The 21628-nt window shown below is 43.6% G+C and overlaps 1 protein-coding gene across 1 annotated transcript; it reads left to right on the top strand.

Moving 5' to 3' along the window:
- Window positions 1-11874: 11874 nt before the first annotated feature.
- NMS (neuromedin S) lies at window positions 11875-20253 on the top strand. Its single transcript, XM_040535834.1, has 8 exons — window positions 11875-11998; window positions 12117-12172; window positions 12489-12539; window positions 13763-13822; window positions 17388-17423; window positions 17865-17906; window positions 18871-18901; window positions 20107-20253. The coding sequence occupies exons 1-8, from the start codon at window positions 11911-11913 to the stop codon at window positions 20121-20123; spliced, it is 381 nt and encodes a 126-aa protein (XP_040391768.1). The 5' UTR covers window positions 11875-11910; the 3' UTR covers window positions 20124-20253.
- Window positions 20254-21628: the final 1375 nt, after the last annotated feature.

The following is a 21628-nucleotide window of genomic DNA, read 5'->3' on the forward strand; positions in this document are numbered from 1 at the left end:
TTTAATACTAGAGAATTTTTATACTATCAAAACAACATGGAAAACAATTGTGCTGGTGAAAAGCCACCCTGCTCTCTCTGGGAAGTTCTAGGGTGACCACAGCTTCCTCAGAGATATATGAAGCTGGTGAAGGGCCTGGACCACAAGTCCTGTGAGGAGCGGCTGAGGGAACTGGGGTTGTTTAGTCTGGAGAAGAGGAGGCTCAGGGGAGACCTTACTGCTCTCTCCAACTACCTGAAAGGAAGGTGTGGGGAGCTGGGGGTCAGCCTCTTCTCACAGGTAACCAGTGATAGGACTAGAGGGAATGGCCTCAAATTGTGCCAGGGGAGGTTCAGGTTGGAAATGAGGAGACATTTCTCAGAAAGAGCAGTCAGGCGTTGGGACGGGTTGCCCAGGGAGGTGGTGGGGTCACCGTCCCTGGGGGTGTTCAAGGAAAGGTTGGACGTGGTGCTTAGGGACATGGTGTAGTGGTGACATTGGTGCTAGGGGGATGGTTGGACCAGGTGATCTTGGAGGTCTTTTCCAACCTCAATGGTTCTATGGTTCTATACCTCTGCAGCCAGTGGAAGTGATGCACCCAGATTCCTCCAAGGACATGGGTCTAAGCTGGAAAAATTGATTTAATAACACTTGCAATGTTTGTGCCATTAAAAAGGTTTTTGTGTCCTAATAACTCTTGTATAGTGTTACTGCTGATTTGATGTTTCTCCCAGGAGAGTCCTACTTGCAAAAGCTCAGTATTTGCAGTTTGGCCAGTCAGAAAGACCAGGTGTGGCACTGAGCATCTGAGCTGCAAGAGGCACATTCAAGCATTTTAAGAAATGACTGTCTGTCAGCAGCAGATCCTCTTGACTGCTCTTGGTATGAGTTAATCCTAAATAGCATTTAAACATACCTGCATGTTGAAGCAAGACCCTGGCTTGGACAAGGTAAGCAACCATCCATACTGCAGTTTTCATCTGAACACATCTAGCATAAACACACTGCTTAATCACAGAATCATAGATTCATTAAGGTTGGAAAAGACCTCCAGGATCATCTGGTCCAACCATCCCCCCACCACCAATGTCACCCACTAAACCTGAACCTGAAGGCGGGGAGAGGACATTTTCATGGTATTCAGCTAAAGCATAGGCTTGCCCGTATTGCTAACCTTATGCTGATTTTTTTCCTTCTCTCCTTGTTGTTATTTCTGCTTTTAATCCAATGCCAATTACTTGGATCAGTCATGCTTTGCCTCCATAAAAGCTGACCCTAAGACAAGTCACCCGTTCCACATCAAGTACTCGGGAAGAATAAATCTTATTTAAATCAGCAGGAACAGATGCTTTTCCTTTCATTACTGGTGAGGTGTCATTATTGGGAAGGTTACTGTTCTGCTTCATGGCTGCACTTCTGAGGCACGACTGATCACGCTTTCCAACTGGTCTGACATGGTGCCTCTGGCATGTAGTACATTTATTAGGGTGTGATCTTCATCACCAGCTTCACTCTCTTTCTGGAACTTAAGCAAGTTAGTTTAAATGTGGATCTGGTTGATGCAAGATAGAAAAGATAGAATACCTTGTGGCATTTACAGCCATTACACTGCAGCAAAAAATCCCCAAAAAATCAGGCTGAGGAATACTGCAATACTAGCAAGGGTGTACATCCTCATATAGATGCAGGATTGACTGGTATCGTCTAAACAGTAATTCCTATGAGAAGTGTTATAAGTAATGTAATACAGCAAAGTATTATATATTTCTTTAATTATTTTTCTATAACAGTTTAAGAAAGGAGTCACCTATAAGGTGCATGTCTAAAATAGCTGGTATATAGGAAGGACTGAGCTAGTTAAGTGTTTGTGTTAGTGGGGAGCTTAGGGCTGATAACTATCAAAATCCTCTGGTAGGGGCAGGATCAGATCCATGAGCAGCAAATGAGACTTTCATTTGAAGATTAAGTCCACTTTTAATTTCAGGGTAGAAAAGTTTATCTCATGATAAGTGCCTTGGAAACTGTTAAATCTTTGTGTACCTGCACACCATTAGATTTCATTCTGAATACGAGACAAAAAATGTAGACTGGGGTAAGTAGGTCATTAGCTGAACCATGTAGCTTACCTTGATTTGTTAAGACTTTTAGTCTGAGCTGGTCATTTGAAAGAGAAAGCAGCTTTGTGGGGTTTATTAACATCAGTGAGCCTAGCATGTTGCCAGGGCTGGCCTAGAGTAGCTAAGAACTACATTTAATTATCAAATCAATGTCAATTAAATTCAAACCCAATAATTCAAGATTAATTATATAGGTCATCAAATGAGTGCAGCCAACAAGCAAATTATCATGTTAATGTAGCAAGATAAGTCAATTCTTAAATAAATAAATAAAAGAAGAAATAACAAAATAACAATTGAGTTTTAAGCCTTAGTTATGGGTATTTTCCCAAATAGAGAAATTAAAACCATTGATTGAATCAATTAGTATTCAAAACAAGCTAGTCTGCTTCAAACCAACCTGCTACGCTCTCTTAGCCCCCTCCTTTAGCCGTGACCTGAATCAAACAGCTGGATTTACCGGCTCTCATTTCTCTCGGTGGCTGACAAACTGACAAGCAGCTGAGCCTTAAACTCAGCAACCAGATCCACCATCAGGCAAACCAGCACAGCCCACTTCCAGGTGCCGAAGCTGCTGTGACACTGCCATTACAGCGCTGATTTTGGCTCCAGCAAGTGCAAGTTGCTCATGCCTACATGGTGCTGTGCCCCATGGGCAGGCACAAAGCAGCAGAGCTGCTCTGGGCACCGGCCAGGTTTGGGGCACGCAGAAACACATGGAATAACTTTGGGTCACGGGAGTGTGAGCAGAGAAAGGGAGAGCTTGGGGAAGGTGCAGGCAGAGAACTGGGGTCCCATTTGCTCATGGATGCGTGTAAGACTGGAGTTTTACACTAAGTGGAACAGCTTTCACAGGGACACCGAGTGCTTCAAATAATTTATAACTTGCTGGTTGAGGCTGGCTCTTGGGAAGTGGCAGATGTGGTATCTATCAGGAGGAAGCTGAACATTTGTTTCCCACATCCCAGCAGCCCAGTAATTAGCTAGGAACAGCACCACTCCTGTGAAGGCAAGAAAAAATGTTCATACCAGAAGCTCTAGGGGATGTAAGTCCAGGAGTGCAGTCCTAAAACGACAATCGCTGCTCTGCAACCCAAACTTAGGACAGCAAATCTGTGAGAGCTGGGACTACTTCACAGCTCTTCTTGGCACATCCTCCCAGCCAAGGTGTCTTACCTTGGTGCTGGCCCTCTGGGTGCCATGGCCATTAAGGGTTAGGTGGCACACAACATCTAAACCTTGTGAAGCTAGGCTAGCAAAGTGTAATTTTGGAATTATTTATATCTGAGTGTTTTCAATGCAAATTAAGATCCGACTTTTTTCTTTTTCCCCCAAATTCAAGGCCTAGTCCAGGATTTCCTTGATCCTTTTTTTAAAAAGAACTGAGAAACACAAGGTGGAAATTCCTGTATGTTTCCAGGGGATTACTCCTCTGCATTCCCAACCATGAACTATTAATGATGTTACCACATCCATGTTTAAACTTGCCGTGCGTGTTCACATGCTGAAATATTAAAAGGGAAAAAATAATAAAAAAATAAATAATAAAACAACAACAACAAAAAAAACAGGGAACTTCCCCAGTCAACATGTAGATGGAAATAGGGATAGGAGGAAGAGTTAAGGTGGAGAAGAATGTGGCCTTTGGACCTGCAACACAGAAGTCAACAGAGTTCTTTGGCCACGGAAACTTAGACGTTGAAGTTTCTTCCCCTTGAAAGACATCAGGCCTTCTGACCCCTCACGAAATCTTCTAGCTTTAGCTTGATTTTCTGTTGAGAATTCTGGTTTCCTTCAGCTTAATGTTGCCCAGAATATTGGTGCACAGCAGGTCTTGGGCTGCACCAGTGAAATCTTCTTCTCACTGAGGTGAGAATGGGAGACTGTCTATTCATAGAGTCACAGAACCACTGAATTATTTAGGTTGGAAAAGACCTCTAAGATCATGAAGTCTTAATTTTGAAAGGTCCTGTATTTAAAATGAGCATATTTTAAGCTGTTATGGCAACAACCACCAAGGAGAGCCCTGAAATGTGAGGGGCTGGGTAAATGTAGAAAATATTCTAACACAGCTTTCAGCCTCACTAGGCTGAAAGGCTTGAGATTGTAAGATAATTTCAACATTTACTATAAAGCTTTGGAATGTCCTCAAGTATAATTGATGGTCAACAACCAAGTTCTTCATTTATTCAACGCCTCCTAAGACTAGCTGGTGTTTTGGATCTGCTTGAACACCAACCATACATCAAGCCATATATGAGCACTCACCATGATAGACCAACCATGAGAAAGATCACAGCTTATCACCAGGCATTTTTTCACCTAAAAGGAGGGAGAAAGATTTTACATCTTGTTATCAACTATCTTCTCGCTTTCTACTTAAAAGGAAAAGGGTTAATGAGATGAAATCTGCGCTCACAGGCAATCTCTCACGAGTATTATAAGTTACTCAATTACAGAGCACACAAATAAATGAAGTCGTGGCTGCCACTGCAGCTGCTGCTTGATAAATAGCAGTATTGAAGGTGCCGGTTTTGATTTTGTACTTCAAACAAAGAAAAATGTCATTGTTGTTTAATGTATTAGACTATGCTTTATGTCAATCACTGAAGTGTCCAAACAAGTATCAGGATGTGTTTTTTTTTTCAGTTGATGTTGCTCTAAATTACAAAATCTACAACTGAACTCAAAATGATGAAACAAATTTTAAAAATGACCAAACAAATCAAAGACACAATTTTCCAATGTGAACTTAGTATTACCACAAAAAGTGTTTTTCTGAGTGGTCGAGGATATCTTCCCAGAGCACAGATCCTAACTCTGTTCTCAGTTCCTATCCACTTCCCTAATAAATATTGTGCTTAGCCCAGATCAGCTGTGTCAAACATTCTTCCTCTAACATAACAAACGCTTATTGAATACAATCTTTTTTTGACCGTTCAGAGCCAGCCAAACCTTTCCCATTCTTAGGCTGTCAGCTCTTGTTGCTGGGCACCAGGTCCCATGTTCATCCTCAAGCCCTGCTCACAGGAATCTCACAGAACCACAACTATTTCTTTTTTTAGCATAAGGGACACCCCAGCCCTGCATTTCAAAGCATCACACGATTTAGGCACGTTTCCCCAGCAACACTGTATTTATTTTAAGTTGCATCCCCAGAAAAGAAGGAGGCTGCCATCCATCCACCCACATACGATTCCCTCTAGACATTCTGTCCTTTTATTTTTGACATCATTCAACGAGCAGGTTTTCCCTGCTTTCAAAAAAGTACCAGAGCAGTTAGCATGTGCTTTGTTGCAACATCCTTATTTCCTAATTTACATGCAGCTTCCCTGAGCACTTACTTCATTAAGGAAACCATGTCGCTGAACAGTGATTCGTTGATCCAGGCAATGCGAAGAGGGCTGATTATTTTGTTCTCCAGTAACAATAAAACCCGCAGCACACGAAGCTTCATTCTGTTGGACAACTCATGGTGTTAAATTGTGCCTGGCACTGTTGTTGTCTAAATGTGTTCCTATTACAGACGTGATTGGGTCAAATCAGTTTCTGCTGTTCTCTCAGTGATGTTCCTGGGGTTACAACAGGGAAAAATCATTTTGGCTACGTTTTCTCTGAGCAGAAGTTGGGGGAGCATTGCTTGATTGCATCTGCCTTTGTTTTGTTGTCACACCATAGTCTGTATGAGGTTAATGTTAAGTCACCAAACACACGTTTCACCTTGTCCAATTTCCCCTTTCCCCAGGAAAAATTCCTTTTGTTCACTAGGATTTCACTAGTGGATAAGTGAAGTGCATTATTTATTCCATGGTGAAAACAGAGCTGCTTTAAAAAAGATGTGTTAATGGTAGTTTGATACTGAAGTCACTTCAGCACTGCCTTTCAGTCTTGCAGGAAAGAATCATGGACTGTAGCAGCATCAGTGTTATGTACCAAAAAATCAGCAAAGGACTAGAACCTGTCAGGCTACACTGCAAAGTGAATATGTAAAATTTTTTTTTAAGTGTAAAACCAGCTGAAATTGTATACATGAATATGTTTCTCATATAGAGCAGGGCACACACAAAAATATTTTCAATTGCTAGCTTGGATTTTGGAAACATATCCTATACACCCTCTAGAACTTGCTTTTGAAATTTTATATTACGCATCATGAAGCTTTAATATAGTCTTTATTGGCTTCTTTAATGTTCTCATATATCTGACCGTATTTCCCATAGATGACCTAGATTTTAATTTTGCAGCCCTCCTTCTTCTTCCATTAAATACAACCTTCTTTGGACATTTTATTGCTGGCCAGGAATGTGCATGATAACTTTTTCAACTGAAAGAAAAAGAAAATTTAAATTGAATGCAATGAATTTTCCTGTCTTGGGACTGTTCAACCAACTAAATCAACACAATGTGATCTCTAGTTTCATATGACTCCATGAGAGTCACGTAGCCGCAGCCATCTGAAGTATTTGGGGACAGCAGTGATAAGCCAAACAGGATTCACCAGTTACTGCACCGTATCTTTTTACATTAACAAGTGATGAGATCCAGTCCCAATATGTCATCTCTGCTAAAACCTCTCCCCAGAGGGATGTGCTTAGGAAGGAGTGGTTGACAACCACTGGCTGCTTGTTTCCTTTTCAAGTTTTGGCTTTTAGTCCTCTCTGAGGAATTAAGCCTTTTCAGGTAATAACCACGTGTATTCTGCTTGTTTCCAAGTGTGATGTTGTCCTGGTTTAGGCTGGGATAGAGTTATTTTCTTCCTAGCAGCAGTATGGTGCTAAACCAGGGGAGGTGTCTGTCCTGTTTATATTGTTATAATTATATTAGCAAATTATACTGTGGAGTGAACAAAAATGAAATCTGTTTTCTCCAGTAATATGGAGACAAGAAAGGTAGAGAGACTCCAGCCTCAGCTTGTGTTTGGCAGCAGGGCTGAGACTGGAAGATACTGGGTTTGACCTAATCGGGGTGATATGGCGCTCCTCAGAACTCTGTTTTCTCTATGGGTATTCATGCTGAGAGACCTGGCTCATCACTGCGTTCTTTGTCATTATTTTCCACAACTCATGCTTGTTTTCTCTCATTTTTTCCCCTTTCTTTTTTTGGCTTTAGTATAATTCCTTCTTTATTGAGAACCTTCAGAGCCAGTGAAAGTGCAGCAGCTGTCATTTAAGACAGGAAAGATGCATCCTCAAGATGTGTTACTACAGAAGGGAACAGAGAGCTCACCTCGCTGCATGTCCTGTACACTCTGAAGTACATCCAGAGGCATAAATGTCACAGGGAAAAACTGCGTGACACTCTGGCCAATGAGTGTCCAGGTCATAACCATTTCTGCCAAAAAGCAAAATAAAAGTTAACTCAAGTCTTACAGCTACCAAGAGTCAGTCGACTAGTTACAAGCGTTCATGCAAATGAAATTTAACATGTCAGGGAAGCCATCAGTTCATTTTCAATACCAGTAAAAATCTGTATAAATCTCTCCTGCCTGAAACAGAGTGAGAAAATTAATTGCCTTCATATTAAACGAGTCAAATTACTTAACAAGAAAAATACAGATATCTTCAGAAATAATTGTAAGTGACAGAGTTTGAGTACTTGCTCACTTTGAATGCCACTTGACTCAGATCTCTCGTGGGAGTAAGTGCTGCTAGATACGCAGAAGGGAAGGAAGCAAAGCGTTGGGTTATACTCCTTGCTGTCATACAAGCATAACTCGGGGTGCCCAGAGGCGTGAGCTCCCAGTTATACAATATACAATACAGTATAAAATCAGTATAAGGTATCCAATACCACAGACTGTGGTGGTCCCTCTCTAAACACAGAATTATAATTTACACATAACTATACTCAGAGAAAATTAAAGCTACAAGGTAAATCCCTCACATGCAGGAGTTGTGGATGAATGAGTGTCAGCACTATAATGCAGCTGTTAAAATCAGATCTGTTCGGCTGGTGATGTCAGCCACTCCACTATTTGCCCGGGAGACCACCAGAAATTTCTGGTAAGGCACAAGCTGAGGAGTCAGGAACAAATCATTCTGGACAAATGAAAGCTCAGCCACTGAAACTGATGGAGTTATCCCACCGATAACTGACAGAGTTATCCCACTGTTCTGCCTGAGCTGAACAGGACACTGCTAAAATTAAGGCAAGTGGGAGTTTCAGATTGAAGATCTTTCCAAATGCCTCGAAGCATGCCAATCACAATGAACTTTCAGCCCAGCATAGCCCCATATAGCCCGTCACACTGTACTGCTTCCATACAATACAACATAGTAGGAATAAATTGCTTCATTTCAGAGGAGTTTCCACTTCTCTGGCTCAACCTAACAATCATAAAATCTCCTTTATCCAAGAAATAGCCAAGGAGTGATCCAACATAATTTAACAGTTTAGATTCCCAGTCTAGCTTCTAACTCCTCCATTTGCACTACTCCTCCACATTTAGGCTCTCAGTTAGCTTGTCTTTGATCTGCTACTGTATGAGGCATGCTTGTACTGATCCTCTTTAAAGACTTGCTGACATACAGCACATTAAGCCCGTGGCCTTATATCTACAAAGCACAGCAAACCAACCACAAACGAAAGAAAAGAAACCTATCCTGTACTTAGTGCTGGTGAGAGCAAGGTTTGGGTCCACAGCTCCGAGTGCTGAGTTGAGCCTTGCCCAGCTTGAAACAAAAACGAGACGAGAGTTTTCACAGTTTGGACCATTTGTCTGTGCTGGGAACACAAATGCATGTTAACTTAAAATCACATTAAACTTCAGCGTAAGCAGGCACTGTCATATTTAATCCAGGACAAGTACTGGGAGATATCTGCAAGCTTTATGGCAGGTTTGCCCCATAAATATCCTGCAACTTTTGCAGCTTTTTTCCATCTTTCCCAACGGACCACAGCTTGTTTTTTACCAAATAGTGCCAAGCTGCAGAGGGTGCGAGGCGTAAGGAGGCAGCAGCAGGCAGTTCAGATGCACTTGGGAACTGCACGATGGTGACATTTTATGGATTGTGTCCTCACTGTCCATGATAACCTGCTGACTTCATTGCAGAGATCATTTACGAAAAGGAAGCCAGCCCTCACCCGTACGCCTGCTGAAAACAAATTTTCTTCTTATTCTTCATTTATCTATCACAGCATGTTTTAATCTAAAATTATGGGTGCCAAAATGTTACTGGTACTAAATATATGCCAAGCCTCCTGACTCACCATAAAAAATCCTCATTTCCCAATGACCCCCCTACCAAAGCTTCATTTTAACTTGTTCGTGAATAACTGATAATAACTCTTAACCTATTTTTTTCTTTGCACGCAGGAAGCCGAGGACCTTAAAGGGGGGATTTCACTTGTGCATTAGAAGTATGGCTCATTAATCTGTCTTGGTGCTGATATATCCATTGGCAGAACTGCACCCGAGCTAACACCTATGAAACGACATGTACAGCAGCAGAAGAGAGTTCAGATTTAAGGAAGGAGGACGGGTTCATAATGTGACACATTCAGCTGTTTGAAATTTTACTTTTAAACACTTTTATCCATTCTTCTCTTGCACTGCACTGTGGCTGATAAAATCCTATTTTCAATTTGGTAATAAGTTGTACTGTTTTTTTATTTTTTAATGGAACTTGTATGACTTACTTTTTATCTAATCTTTAAGTATAAGCCTCACTTGAAGCAAATGAGCAGCTCCACAGGCTTCACGGGACCAACATGTAGGCAAGATTTGCTGAAGTGTACATTTAAGGTACTCATCAGAAAAGAGTGAAATAAAGCAGTGGATGCTGCATTGTGCATGCAAAGAAGGAAGGAAAGATTCAGGCAACATCCAGTATTTTACTTCAAAGAGGGGTAGGTCTTACCCACCCAACATGATCATACGCCTCTTTCCTTATGCTATAGCAAACACTGCACACTCCTGAAATTGGGCATACTTAAATAGTTTGAAAGGGGCTATTATTTAACAGGCTGCGTGGGACGGAAGCGTGATTTTAGGCGGATAATGAATATCCTGAGGAAGACAGCAGCAGACTGTGCCTTTCTTACCAGATGGGGAAAGCCAGAAAACCACGTCCCATTACAGTGAATAATTAGTAGCGACTTGGTAGCCTCTAATTAGGGTACAATACAACTAATTAGTATTTAAAAGAATTACTATTTAATATACTAGTGTTTGAAAAGATAGCAACTAACACTGAATCTAGAACGGATCTATTGGATGCCATGTTTCTGCACCATGGGAGTGATTTGGGTGCATAATCTGTGCTAAGTGTGGCAACAGAGACACTGTTGATGAACAACAATTTTCAGTGTGGTTAAAAGTAAAATGTCAAAAGACAGAGGGAAGATGGTTAATATGAATTGTGCAATCCATCAGAGTATCTTTACCATCGATCATTTTGTCATCTACCTCTCACACCGGTGGGGCTCTGCTGTCATGTTTCTGTGACCACATCAGCTTAAATAAAATTACACCAAGCAGGAACACGCTTCTTGCTGCTGACAAAATTAAAATGCCATCCTCCTTTGCTGAGAAAATTTAACAAACACAGACAGTCCCTTCGCTCCTGAATTGCCTGGGCTCAGACAGCCAGCAGTCACTGCAGAAAAAGGGCATGGATTTCCTGAAACCCTGCATCTCCTTCCTACTCAAAGCCTATGAGGATTTGCTCTGAGAAATCATAACCACAAAACTTGCTGCAATCTGCTTCAGCTTCCATAAAGGGCAGGCGTTCTGCCATCAGCAGGAGTGATCTCTTTGGATACTGACCTGGCCTGAAAGTCCTGTTTCTAGTCAAGACGGGTAAGAGGGTTGCAGGTGGGTGCTGCTCTGGCAAGGCCCTGACCTCTCCCGCTGGCTCTCCACTCAGCGCCTCGCACCCAGGGGGCTGTGAGGAGGCATGGACGGCCACCACTAGCAGGGGAAGAAGTGAAGGGGGAACTAAACTAATGGTACCAGGGCCACTCGGCTGCTCTGTGCCTCCTTACATGCTCCTCTTCTCCTCTCCAGCCATCCTGGGATGCTGAGATGTTCCCACCAGGAGCAGCCCTGCCATGATCCCTGCAGTGCACAGCGCAGCCTGTGGAGGTTGTGGGATGGGGATGCATGAGGATCTGGATTGCAGCTACGTGCGGTATCAGGTACCCTGTGCCAGCAGTGCCTCCGGCAGCCTGCTATGCCCTGCATCCCACAGCGGGGCATTGCCCTCCGTATGTTACAAGTCGGAGAAGGGGAAGTTACGCTTTTGTTTCAGCAGGTTAAAGTTTATGAAGAAGAGATGAGGACTCTGCCTCTCTTGTCTCAGCTCTAAGGGAAGGCTTTGCCCTGAGAACTAGCATGGAGATAACAGGGAAGCACTTCCCAAAGCCGAAGACAATGATTAAATCGGGAAGAAAAGCGGAGCACCATGAGCAGCGCCTTGGTTTTCCCATAACCATACCGACCAGGGGCTGGAAGTGGTGAGTTGAAAGAAAAAATAAAGAACAGAAGCAGCGTCTTTCCTCATGAAGCCCGATATAACAGAGGGCCAGCACTTGTTCGGTGTGCACCTTCTTCCAGAGGAGGCACACCTCCTTCCCCAAGCCGCGCCGAGGAGCCAGACCGCCCAAACCCTGACACGCCGCCTTCCACGCCGCTGTCCCAAGCACGACGCCGCCACCAGGCCCACCACCGCCACCACCAGGGCCACCACCGCCACCACCGGGGCCACCACCGCCTCCTCCTCCCCTCAGCCGCCCGGGGGCGGGGGCTCGGCGCGGGCCCATAAAGGCGGCGGCCCGGCCCGGCCCGGCCGCTGCCCGGCCGCCGCCCCCCGCCATGTCCCCGCCGCCGTCCCCGTCCCCGCCGCCCGCCCTGCCCTGGCTGCTCGCCGCCTGCTGCCTCTGCGCCCTGCCGCGGGGCTCAGGTAGGTCGGCGACAACCCCTCCCCTTTATATTTATTAATTTTAAAATAAAAGGGGTGCCTGCCCTCGGGGCCGCCCCGTCTCCCTGCATCTCTCTGTACGCGCTGTGTCCCCCCGCAGGGTTTCCCCAGCCTTTCTCCCGCTACAGGGACGGCGCGGAGCTGCCCAAAAGTCAGGTATGGCTCCTCTCCTCCTCCTGCACCAGGGCAGAGCCGGGCTGGCCGCCGCGTGAAAGCCCTGCGGGAGGTGGGCGCCGGGCTGGGGGTCCGACGGGGGTGTCCCAAGCGGCTGGTGAGGGCGGCAGGGGGGTGAAGCCCTCTGCAGCCCGGGGAGGTGGTGGGATGGGGATGTGGGGGGTTGGTGTGAAGGATCGGGCACACGGGACAGCAAGAGCCAGGCAGGCTCCTAGGCACCCGGTCCTGGCTCCCCGAGCTAAATGCGGGCCCCCGGCTGTGAAAACCCGCTGTTAATGTCTGGTCTTTACTCTTCAAGCAACTGGCGCTGTGCTTCAGTCAGTGGATGGAGCTGTCTCACCAACCCCAGGTAAGCTGCCTTTGGCAATGACTTTCCTCACCTGCAGGCACACAAACAGCCCCGTGCCCCCCAGCACCGCATGCTGCGGGACCCCCGGGAGCCAGAGAGCTTGCTGGAGGATGTGCTGTCCTCCTCGCAGGGCTAACTCGGTCCTAGGGACAGCCGGAGTGCTTTTCTTCCCATCACAGTGGAGCACGAAGCGCTGCTGAGTGCTGCGGGAGATACCAGTGGGGTCCTGGATGGTGTAGGGGGGTTCTCTGAGGTCCTCAGAGGCTTGGGGAGCAGGGGGAGGCTCCGCAGCTCGTGTCTGCGGTGGTGCCGCTGGCCCGGAGCTTGCGAGCACTTCAGGCAGCCGAGTGACTTTGAAAGAGCAAGCCCGCTGCGTTCAGCACCGAGCCCAAGGGTCATTTCCATTTTCAAAGGGTTGAGAAAGTCTTTGTAGGATCAGCAGTTATCTGGAAATTTTGAGCTTTTTTTCTGATATCTTTCAGTCTTGTAAGACTGGTGGGAAATAGTTCTCAAAGCCAGTTATTCGCGTGTCTTGCATTTTATCTCCTGTGCTGTAGTTATTTCTCATCTGACGTGACTGTGTACATAAGCAAACCCTTATTCTGTACAAGTGAGTGTGCAACACCCCCCCACCACGCTCTTCCGAGGGTGTCTATTTCACCCCCACCTTTTCTCTCTTGCTCCTTGGGAGTCCTGAGATAAAATCCATTAAAAGAGCTGTGGTAATTGACTTCAGCACAGTTACTCTCCTCCCTGTGATCACTTATCCTACAGGTGTACAACTGGACCATCGTGATTTTAGCATCTAATGATAGAATTATCCCTGTTGAATATAGTGGGCTCTGTGGTCAAACATACCAAACAGTTTCAGCTGAAATGCTTATAGATGAAAATGTGTACCTTAAATATGCCAAAAAAACGGCCAATTCTTAGAACACTTAGCATAGGAAAGTGCATTTTAAATATGAAAGACTTATTTAAATCTCTTTATAGTAAGAGACTCTACTGACAACATGAGTAGTACTATGTGCATTCTGCTTGTGCAAAATGTTTGGTTTTCATCTCATAATAGCTTTAGGAAGTCTTACCTTGCTCTGAGTGGTTTGAGTGGAACTGTGTACAATTTAAATTGCACTGGGATCACAATTAAGCCTGTTCTGTGTAAAAACCCTGTATACTACATCCTATCAGGAAATGTATTAAACTGCTGTTTGACTTTGCAGATCTCCAGCACTGTTTTGGATCTTTGTTATTCCATATTCAACAGCATGCATACAAATGAGGTAAGGTGTAATTGCTTCGTTTACTTAAAAGCATCCCTTACTTAAACGTTTCTCCAAAAAATAATGTATAATCTAATATTGTCATGAATCAGGCGATGCAGGAGAGTAATTATGAAGTATATAAAAGAATATTTCTTTTCATTAGTGGTTTGCATGTAATTCTTAATTCCATTACATTATAAATCAAATTGCTGTTTTTAGACCTCAGGAGCCAAAATGTCACCTTGCGACTAGGGCTAGCATTTTAACCTGACCCTTACTTTTGAATAATACAGGGTTAAATACGCTAAAAAACAAACAAACAAAAAAAAAAACACACAACATTGGTTCAACAGCATATTTAAGATAGTTCTGAACACGGAAACATTATGAGCTGCTTTACTGTTTTTTTTTTGATGCTTTATTTAAGCGTTTTTTTTGTGTGTGTGTGCCTGAATCAGAATCAAAAGCTTAAGCTGAAAGATTGAGTTATTGAGTATAGCACTTCCTCATTGGTGCAGTCATATTAGGACCTAGCTCAATGTCAGTTCTGCTTTATACTGCTTTCTTATTATCACCAGTTAATCAACAGTTCCTTTCCCATAAAATTCACACTGCCCATAGGTATGTTATGAAAGCTAATTCACTTGTGGAGCTGATAGACACTTGTGGAGTCCTATAGTTGTGATTTAATAAAAAAGAGCCTTCAAGACAATAATAGAAAGTATTTTGACGTGTATTTCACCTCTCTTCTTGCCAGTGTCTTTAGTTGATAATTTCTTGCATGTTTTCTTAAAGCAGCTATAAGAATGTACAATACTGAAGTTCATTATATAAAGATTCTAGCATTTCAGTCTTAAATGTCCACCGAATGTTTTGAGTTCAACATTAACTCCTGTGCTTCTACAGCTTAGATGATGAGGGGACATCCAGAATCAGCCAGTAACTTTGAGTGCAGCCCTATTTCTAAGGCTGATTTAGTTACGAAACTTGCCAAAAATTCACCCTCTGTTTTGAGTCCTTAAGACTGGGAGCTGGATCCCATACAGTAATTTTTTAAGAGGTACGACTAATACTTGTTACATATCTGCAGTAGGATTTCTAGGTGTAGTCTGATTAAGTGGTGGACTGAAGCTAAATGAGATATGGAAGAACTAAACAAAAATGCTAATTGTTACCTGGCTGTTCAAATCTCTTACAACATGAAGCTGTATTTTCTCAGACCACGACGACTCTGGAGAAGACACTGCAAACGTGAGTCTATATGTGGTGCAGCAAATGAAACAGTTACAAAATCCTACTGATTTCACCTGGACCTGAACTTTTTTCACAATCCTGTGTTTGTGTGGTTTTATTTAAATTTTGATTCAGAGTTGTAGATTAAGCAGAGAAGGCAGATGGCGTTTCAAGAGAAGAGATGATGCCTCAGCATCATGAAAGGCAAAGTCAGTGGCAATTTTGGCATAATGGGACTTGAGCTCCATTTGGGGAACTTACAATCTGTTGGGACAACTAACAGACTACTCAGTTTCTGCATCTAATCTTCAGGTATATCTTGTAGATGGCACTTTCAAAGACATCAATAGGAACTAAATATCTAAACCCAGCTACATAAGAATAATCTCCATTAATCCCCTCCTAAAATCAAGCCAATGCACTATTTAGAAGCTCATTTGTTGCCATGTTTCTTCCATAGGATAAAATCATAAATTAGATAGGATATTTGAAAATGAGTCTAACTCATGAGTTGGTATCTCTTTACTTGATATATATCATCTGAGAACAAACAATCTTTGTATTCTCCTTCTTTGCATCCTTTAAAGCATCCTGATTGAGCATGTACTTTTCTTCTTTGTTTCATACTGAGCTGGCGTTAATGGGACTTGTTCTATAAATCATTGCCTCAAGGTTTGAACCAAGAACAGGTTAACGAGGAAATCCTCATCTCATACCCTGAATCCCAATTCCCTCCTTTCATGTATATTTTTCTTTTCAAATTCCTACTCCCCAGTTTCCCATCTGCACACATTTCCTGTGATCTCCTCATTTGTCTTCATATCCTCACTCATTATATGTGCTTGTTTTTCAAGCTCACCCCAGACAACTAACAGACAAGAGCAGTGAGAACTAAAAGCAAACTAAAAACACCTTCCCCTCCATCCACCTTCTTCTATGTTCTTCCCACAAGTGGTGCAGGGGAACAGGGAATGGGGGCTGTGGCCAGTCCCTAACGCTTTGCGTCTGCCCCTGCTCCACGTGGGGTCCCTCCCACGGGATGCCGTCCTTCCCAAACTGAGCCTTCGGGGGCTGCCCACAGGCAGCAGCTCTTCAAGAACTGCTCCCACATGGCTCCGTACCACGGGGTCCATCCCCCAGCAGCAAACTGCTCCAGCACGGGTCCCCCACGGGCGGCAGCTCCCCCCAGGCCCCCTGCTCCTGCGTGGGCTCCTCTCCACGGGCTGCAGCTCCGGCCCGGGGCCTGCTCCTGCGGGGGCTCTCCATGGACCACAGCCTCCTCCAGGCCACGTCCACCTCCTCCACCGGGGGCTCCTCCAGGGGCTGCAGCGTGGAGATCTGCTCCATGTGGGACCCATGGGTTGCAGGGGGACAGCCTGCTCCACCAGGGGCCTCTCCACAGGCCGCAGGGGAGCTGCTGCTGCGTGCCTGGAGCTCCTCCTGCCCTCCTGCTGCACTGACCTTGGGGGCTGCAGGGCTGCTTCTCTCACATTTTCTCACTCCTCTCTCCCAGCTGCTGTAGCCCAGCAGGTTTTTCCCCTTTCCCTAGCTCTGCTCTCCCAGAGGCCCACCCAGCATCAATCCCTGGCTTGGCTCTGGCCAGCAGCAGGTCCCTTTTGGAGCCGGCTGGAGCTGGCTCTGATCTGACATGGGGCAGCTGCTGAGCTCTGCTCACAGAGGCCACCCCTGCAGCCCCCCTGCTGCCAAGCCCTTGCCACGTAAAGCCAATACGCTGATGTAACAATGGCTCTGGCTTAGAGCTTCTGGCCAGCCAGAAGTGTGGAGCCAGGCAGCTGTGCTGCAGGCAGGAGGGCTTCCAGACCTCACAGGTGTACCAGAGTGCAGGTTCAGAGCTTCGTTAGACACTAGGCTCAGTCTGCTCCCATGAAGTCATGGGGAAAGTTTCTATTCTTTGATGTCAGGATGAATAGAAAAATGATGAATTTCCTGAGGAATAAAAGGGTATAGGGGAAGGCTTAAGAACAGCAATGATGCCTGGGTAATTCAGAAGGGCAATCCGAAAGCCGGAGAGCAGCCCCACTTTAAGAAGGTAAGAGCTATCAGTACTATTCAAGCCTGAGGAATGGAGCTGCTGTGCTCACCACAGTTTGAGTTCTGTTTTGCCCCCCAGAGCTGGAAGCATGTTGAATGATGAGGTTGGTCAAAGTGAGATTTAAAATAAATCTTTAAAAAGATCCATTCGCTGCTGCTGTTCTTGTAGCTGTCTTCTCAGTTTGTACTGTTCTCTCTCTTCTCACATGGAGTGGAGAATCTGATCAGTGACAGAGGATAAATGTAACAAACCAAAGAAATGACAACATCTTGATTAATTTACCCTGTCAACTTGCAGGAATCACAGATTGCTACTGCAGAGTTTACAAAGAAGGTATGTAAATGTAATGACAAGCGAGTAGCAGTAGACGGGGTGTATGGCCATTTCTGTGTTTCTTTTGCTGCTTTATACAAGTAAATTTTTTTTAATGGTTGGGAAGAAAGCTGTGCTGACCCTGCTTCTGCAAAGAAATGCACCGTGTATAAAGCTTTCTTTTCTACATTTTCTCAAGCCTGTGAATCTTTAATTATGGTAATTTACTATATTTACACTGGACAAAATGGATAGTTGTTGACATTGCCCTTTGGGTATTAATTTTTAATGAGCATTCTAGATGAACGGGCATTGGAGACTATCAGCATCTTATTGTTTGCATGCTGCTGAAAAATGCCCTGAATTATTGATAATCTGATGGACAGACACCAAAACTTGTAAACAGATCTATGGAACTGAGCTTAAAGTGTTTTGTTAATGGTTTTGTATTTTATTTTACAGGATAGTCACGGGACTCTGGGACGGCCGTTTTTCCTTTTCAGGGTATCTGAATCTTTTGCTCTTAAAGATTTGCATAACAGACAATGTTATATATGGATATGAGGAACTGCTTACCTTTATAAATTCTTGCTGCACTCGTTTTGATTAGATACCAAATAACCCTTCCTTGAAAGCTGAAGAAGCCATTTGCTTAAAAAGCTCTGGTTCAGCTAAAAGACCACAAGATAATGAGATCTGGGGTAGTAATGGACTAAACCTTTTTTCCTGGAAGAGGTGACTCTGCAATTGTCTCGAGTCAAGTCATCCAAAGATAGAAGTAGCATGTGGCTTGTGTGTTGGAAATGGCCAAGGTACCCTCGTACTAAATTCACCACATGAAACATGTGCCTGAGCTGACTGTCCACATGGTCTGAAAGGTCCAGTTAGTAAGTAAAGGTACACTGTGTATTAGGGTGAAAAGCCAAAGCAATGTTACAGAGATCATCATTTCCCTCAATTTTTTCACCCATTGGCCTGATGAACTATGGCATAGTCTAAAGCAGAATATGCTGGTCTATGATTATATGATTAATCTTATTTGATTGACACCAAACTAGTTATTAGGAATATTGTCAACACATCAGAAAAGAAATCTGTTAAAAAGGAGATTCTGGCAGGTAACCAGAGTCCCAGTTCAGGCCAGCCAGGTACTTTCAATCCTGGTATTTATATGCTCTGTTGGTCATCAGGTTAGTACCTTGATGAAGTGGGACCAAGATCCTTAATGAGAATAATTAAACTCAGACTATTTAACTGTTGGAGGCTGAATAAATACTTCTCAGGTTCAAAGGCAAAACCCACCATGCATGGCTCCCCCTGGTATTTGACATGTTGTCCCTTTAAAGGAAATCTTACTGCAGCCTTTTCACATGCTCTGGGAGGTATATTTTGGTATGCATATAAATCTGGCATCTAATACTAGTGTAAATACCATCTTATAAATCTATCTCATTATTGTATTTTTCAGCCTCGAAATGGAAGAACTATTGAAGGCAGTGGTGAGTAGGCCATCCAAAGGCGACAAGTGTTTGTTCTGTGTTTCAATTATGATGATCCTTGTGACAGAAGGAGTTACTGAGGAGTATTATAAATATAGTAAAAACCTAGATACCCATTTGGATATTTCAAATGGTCTCTGAAAGCTGTCAGGGTAGAAGTGCTTTCTTGCATGCTCAAGGAGTTACAGTGTATCCTTTTGACAAAAGGACTGTTTTCTTTCTTCAAGGTTGGTTCAGGAGGAGCTTTCATCCCCTGTAAAAATTATAGAAGTGATACAAAAATGATAAAGGTTGAAAACAATCCTTTGTTTCTAGAGGGTGTAAACTGTACTTTGAACATAAAAACTAGCCAGGTCCTTCGCCATGATAAATATGTGCACTGACCTACGTTCCAAGAGACCTTCAATCACCTAATCCCACATGAGAACCCACTAATACAGCTCTCTGCATGCAGAAGGGAGTCATTCTCACCTCAGCATTAGGATCTCTTTTTGAGTAAACATTAACTAAAAAGAGGTGGTGTGGTGATGTAAAGAAGGAGGACAGTGAGATCTAATATCATGTAGCTCTTCTTTATCCATCCTTGGAAGGGTCTGTTGAAGGTCTCAGCTTTAATGGGAAATGCACAAAACAGTCAATGTAAATGCATCTCCTTGTTACTCTTCTTCCAATCTTTTATCCCACAATAAAAGATAAATATTTTTTGTTTGCAGCATAAGAATTACATCCAACTCTTGGCTGGAAGGGTTGTTTTTCTCGGGGGGACGAGACAGGAGAATAGCAAAGAAATAATGCAAAGAAATAAAGCAAATAATACCTTTGCTGTATTTTCAAGATTAAAGCATTTCATAAAGAAAGGAGACAAAGACTGTATCACAGAGCAGCACTGCAGTGTGCTTGCTCTGGTCTTACCCACAGCTCAGTGCCCTGAATCATCTGGGCTGCAGGATCAGCACTGCCTTCAGTGCTTTGAATGAAAGTCAGTGAAGTTAGGAAATGGTGGAGAGAGAAGGACTGTATCCAGAGGGAGGATACATATTTGAATGCAAGTAACAGATACGGGCACTTATCCAGTATTTCAAACTTTCACCTATTTTAATCTTCTGGTGCTAGGATTTGAGGACCAGACATACATAAGTGAATGCTAAATCATATTCAGATCAACTTCTCAACATAAAATGTGATTTTGTGTTAATTTGTTTCAGAATACCACGGAATATGAAGTTTGTGGGTCGATTTACTAGCTCGGTAACTTGGTTTATACAAAGAAAAGAGACTTCCTGTTGCCCTGTTCGTCTATTATGTGACTCAGTTGTCTGGAATTTAGTGTTCCATGTAATAAATTTGCAATCAGTAATTCTTCTTGTTGTCCTTTTTTATTGTAGCAGGTACTAAACCTCGTCGGGCTGTGTTGTAGCATTGTCTCGTTCTAACTGTATTCAGAGGAAATCAATCATCTGAATATAGATAATGTTCAAATACTTTCAACAATGCGTTTTATATTTATTGCATATTCCTTAATAGGGTCATGAATGATGAGCTGTCCTTTTGACAAGAAAATATATTTTCCTATAATTTCAGAATATACATCCTAAACAACACATTAAAATTATTGTGGATATTTTCATGAATTATTTATTAATTTGAATAATTACGGGGTTGAGTTTGATAAATGATGAACCCAAAGCACATTGAAGGAAGTGGAACACATACTGCTGTTCAGACAGGCGCTATTCAATCAGATGATACTTTTTTTTTTTCCACCTTGCCTTACTGGCTATCGTAAAGCACAAATGAGTCACTTATGAGAGATATTCTAAACATCCACCCTTTTTACTGAAATGGGGAATTAAAATCTGTCGTGCAGCCAAGTGTGTTTGCACTGTAAGGGGTGGGGTGATTTGTTTGGGAAGTTGGAGTTATTTAGGGACAGAAAGCTTAAAGTACTGAAATTGTTACTTCGTTCGGAAAAGACTATAATAAAAGGCAGGGTGGGGGTTACAAGGCTTACCTGGTGGAAACACACCAGGTTGGGATTCCCCAGTAAAAGCTGTCCCACAGCAGTGGTCTCCTCAAGTCCTCCATTATCTTCCCTTAGCTCAGGGAATTCCCTTAACATTATCTTCCCATTAACTCAGCCCTTGTACCATGGCATGAAACCATCTCTGTTACGCTGGGATAAGTGTCTGTGAATGGGGTTTGTCAGGTCCACGGTCTTCAAAAACATACCCTGAGAAACTAGTGGTGGTTTTGTGTGTGTGTTTTTGTTTTGTTTGCCTGGTGTGTTATTTTTATTTTTAACTGGCTAAGGTTCCAATCTGGGCTGTATTAGCAGAATTTTGGCCAGTAGACAGAGGGAAGTGATGAGTTATTTGGTTGGACCCTATCTAGGTTAATGTATCCAGCTGTGGGCCCCTAATCCAGGAAAGACATAGACAAACCAGAGCGCATGTAGATCCCCCCCAAAACCATTGGGGCTGGAGCGCTTGGTCCATGAGGAGATGCAGGGGCAACAGGGCTGGGTCAGCCTGGAGGAGGGATGGCTTCAGGGCACCTAATGGCCTACCAAAGGGATGCTGGCTTCCTTCTCTAGCTCCTGAAGTGCTAGGAGCCAGCTGGGAGAAAGCTAAACCAACCACAAGTGGTGGGGATGCACTGCAGTAATGCATGTAATTGCAAGATAATGATGCTAAAGCACAGCAATGGTGCTTGTGGCCTGTTTCACAT

The sequence above is a fragment of the Cygnus olor genome, chromosome 1 (genome assembly GCF_009769625.2).
Source record: "Cygnus olor isolate bCygOlo1 chromosome 1, bCygOlo1.pri.v2, whole genome shotgun sequence".
NCBI lineage: Eukaryota > Metazoa > Chordata > Aves > Anseriformes > Anatidae > Cygnus > Cygnus olor.

Excerpts from the sequence above, each read along its gene's own strand:
- NMS (XM_040535834.1), top strand. The coding sequence starts at position 11,911 with ATGTCCCCGCCGCCGTCCCCGTCCCCGCCGCCCGCCCTGCCCTGGCTG. Across the intron at positions 17,424-17,864 it reads CTGCAGAGTTTACAAAGAAG|GATAGTCACGGGACTCTGGG; the intron begins GTATGTAAATGT and ends TTTATTTTACAG. Across the intron at positions 17,907-18,870 it reads GGCCGTTTTTCCTTTTCAGG|CCTCGAAATGGAAGAACTAT; the intron begins GTATCTGAATCT and ends TGTATTTTTCAG.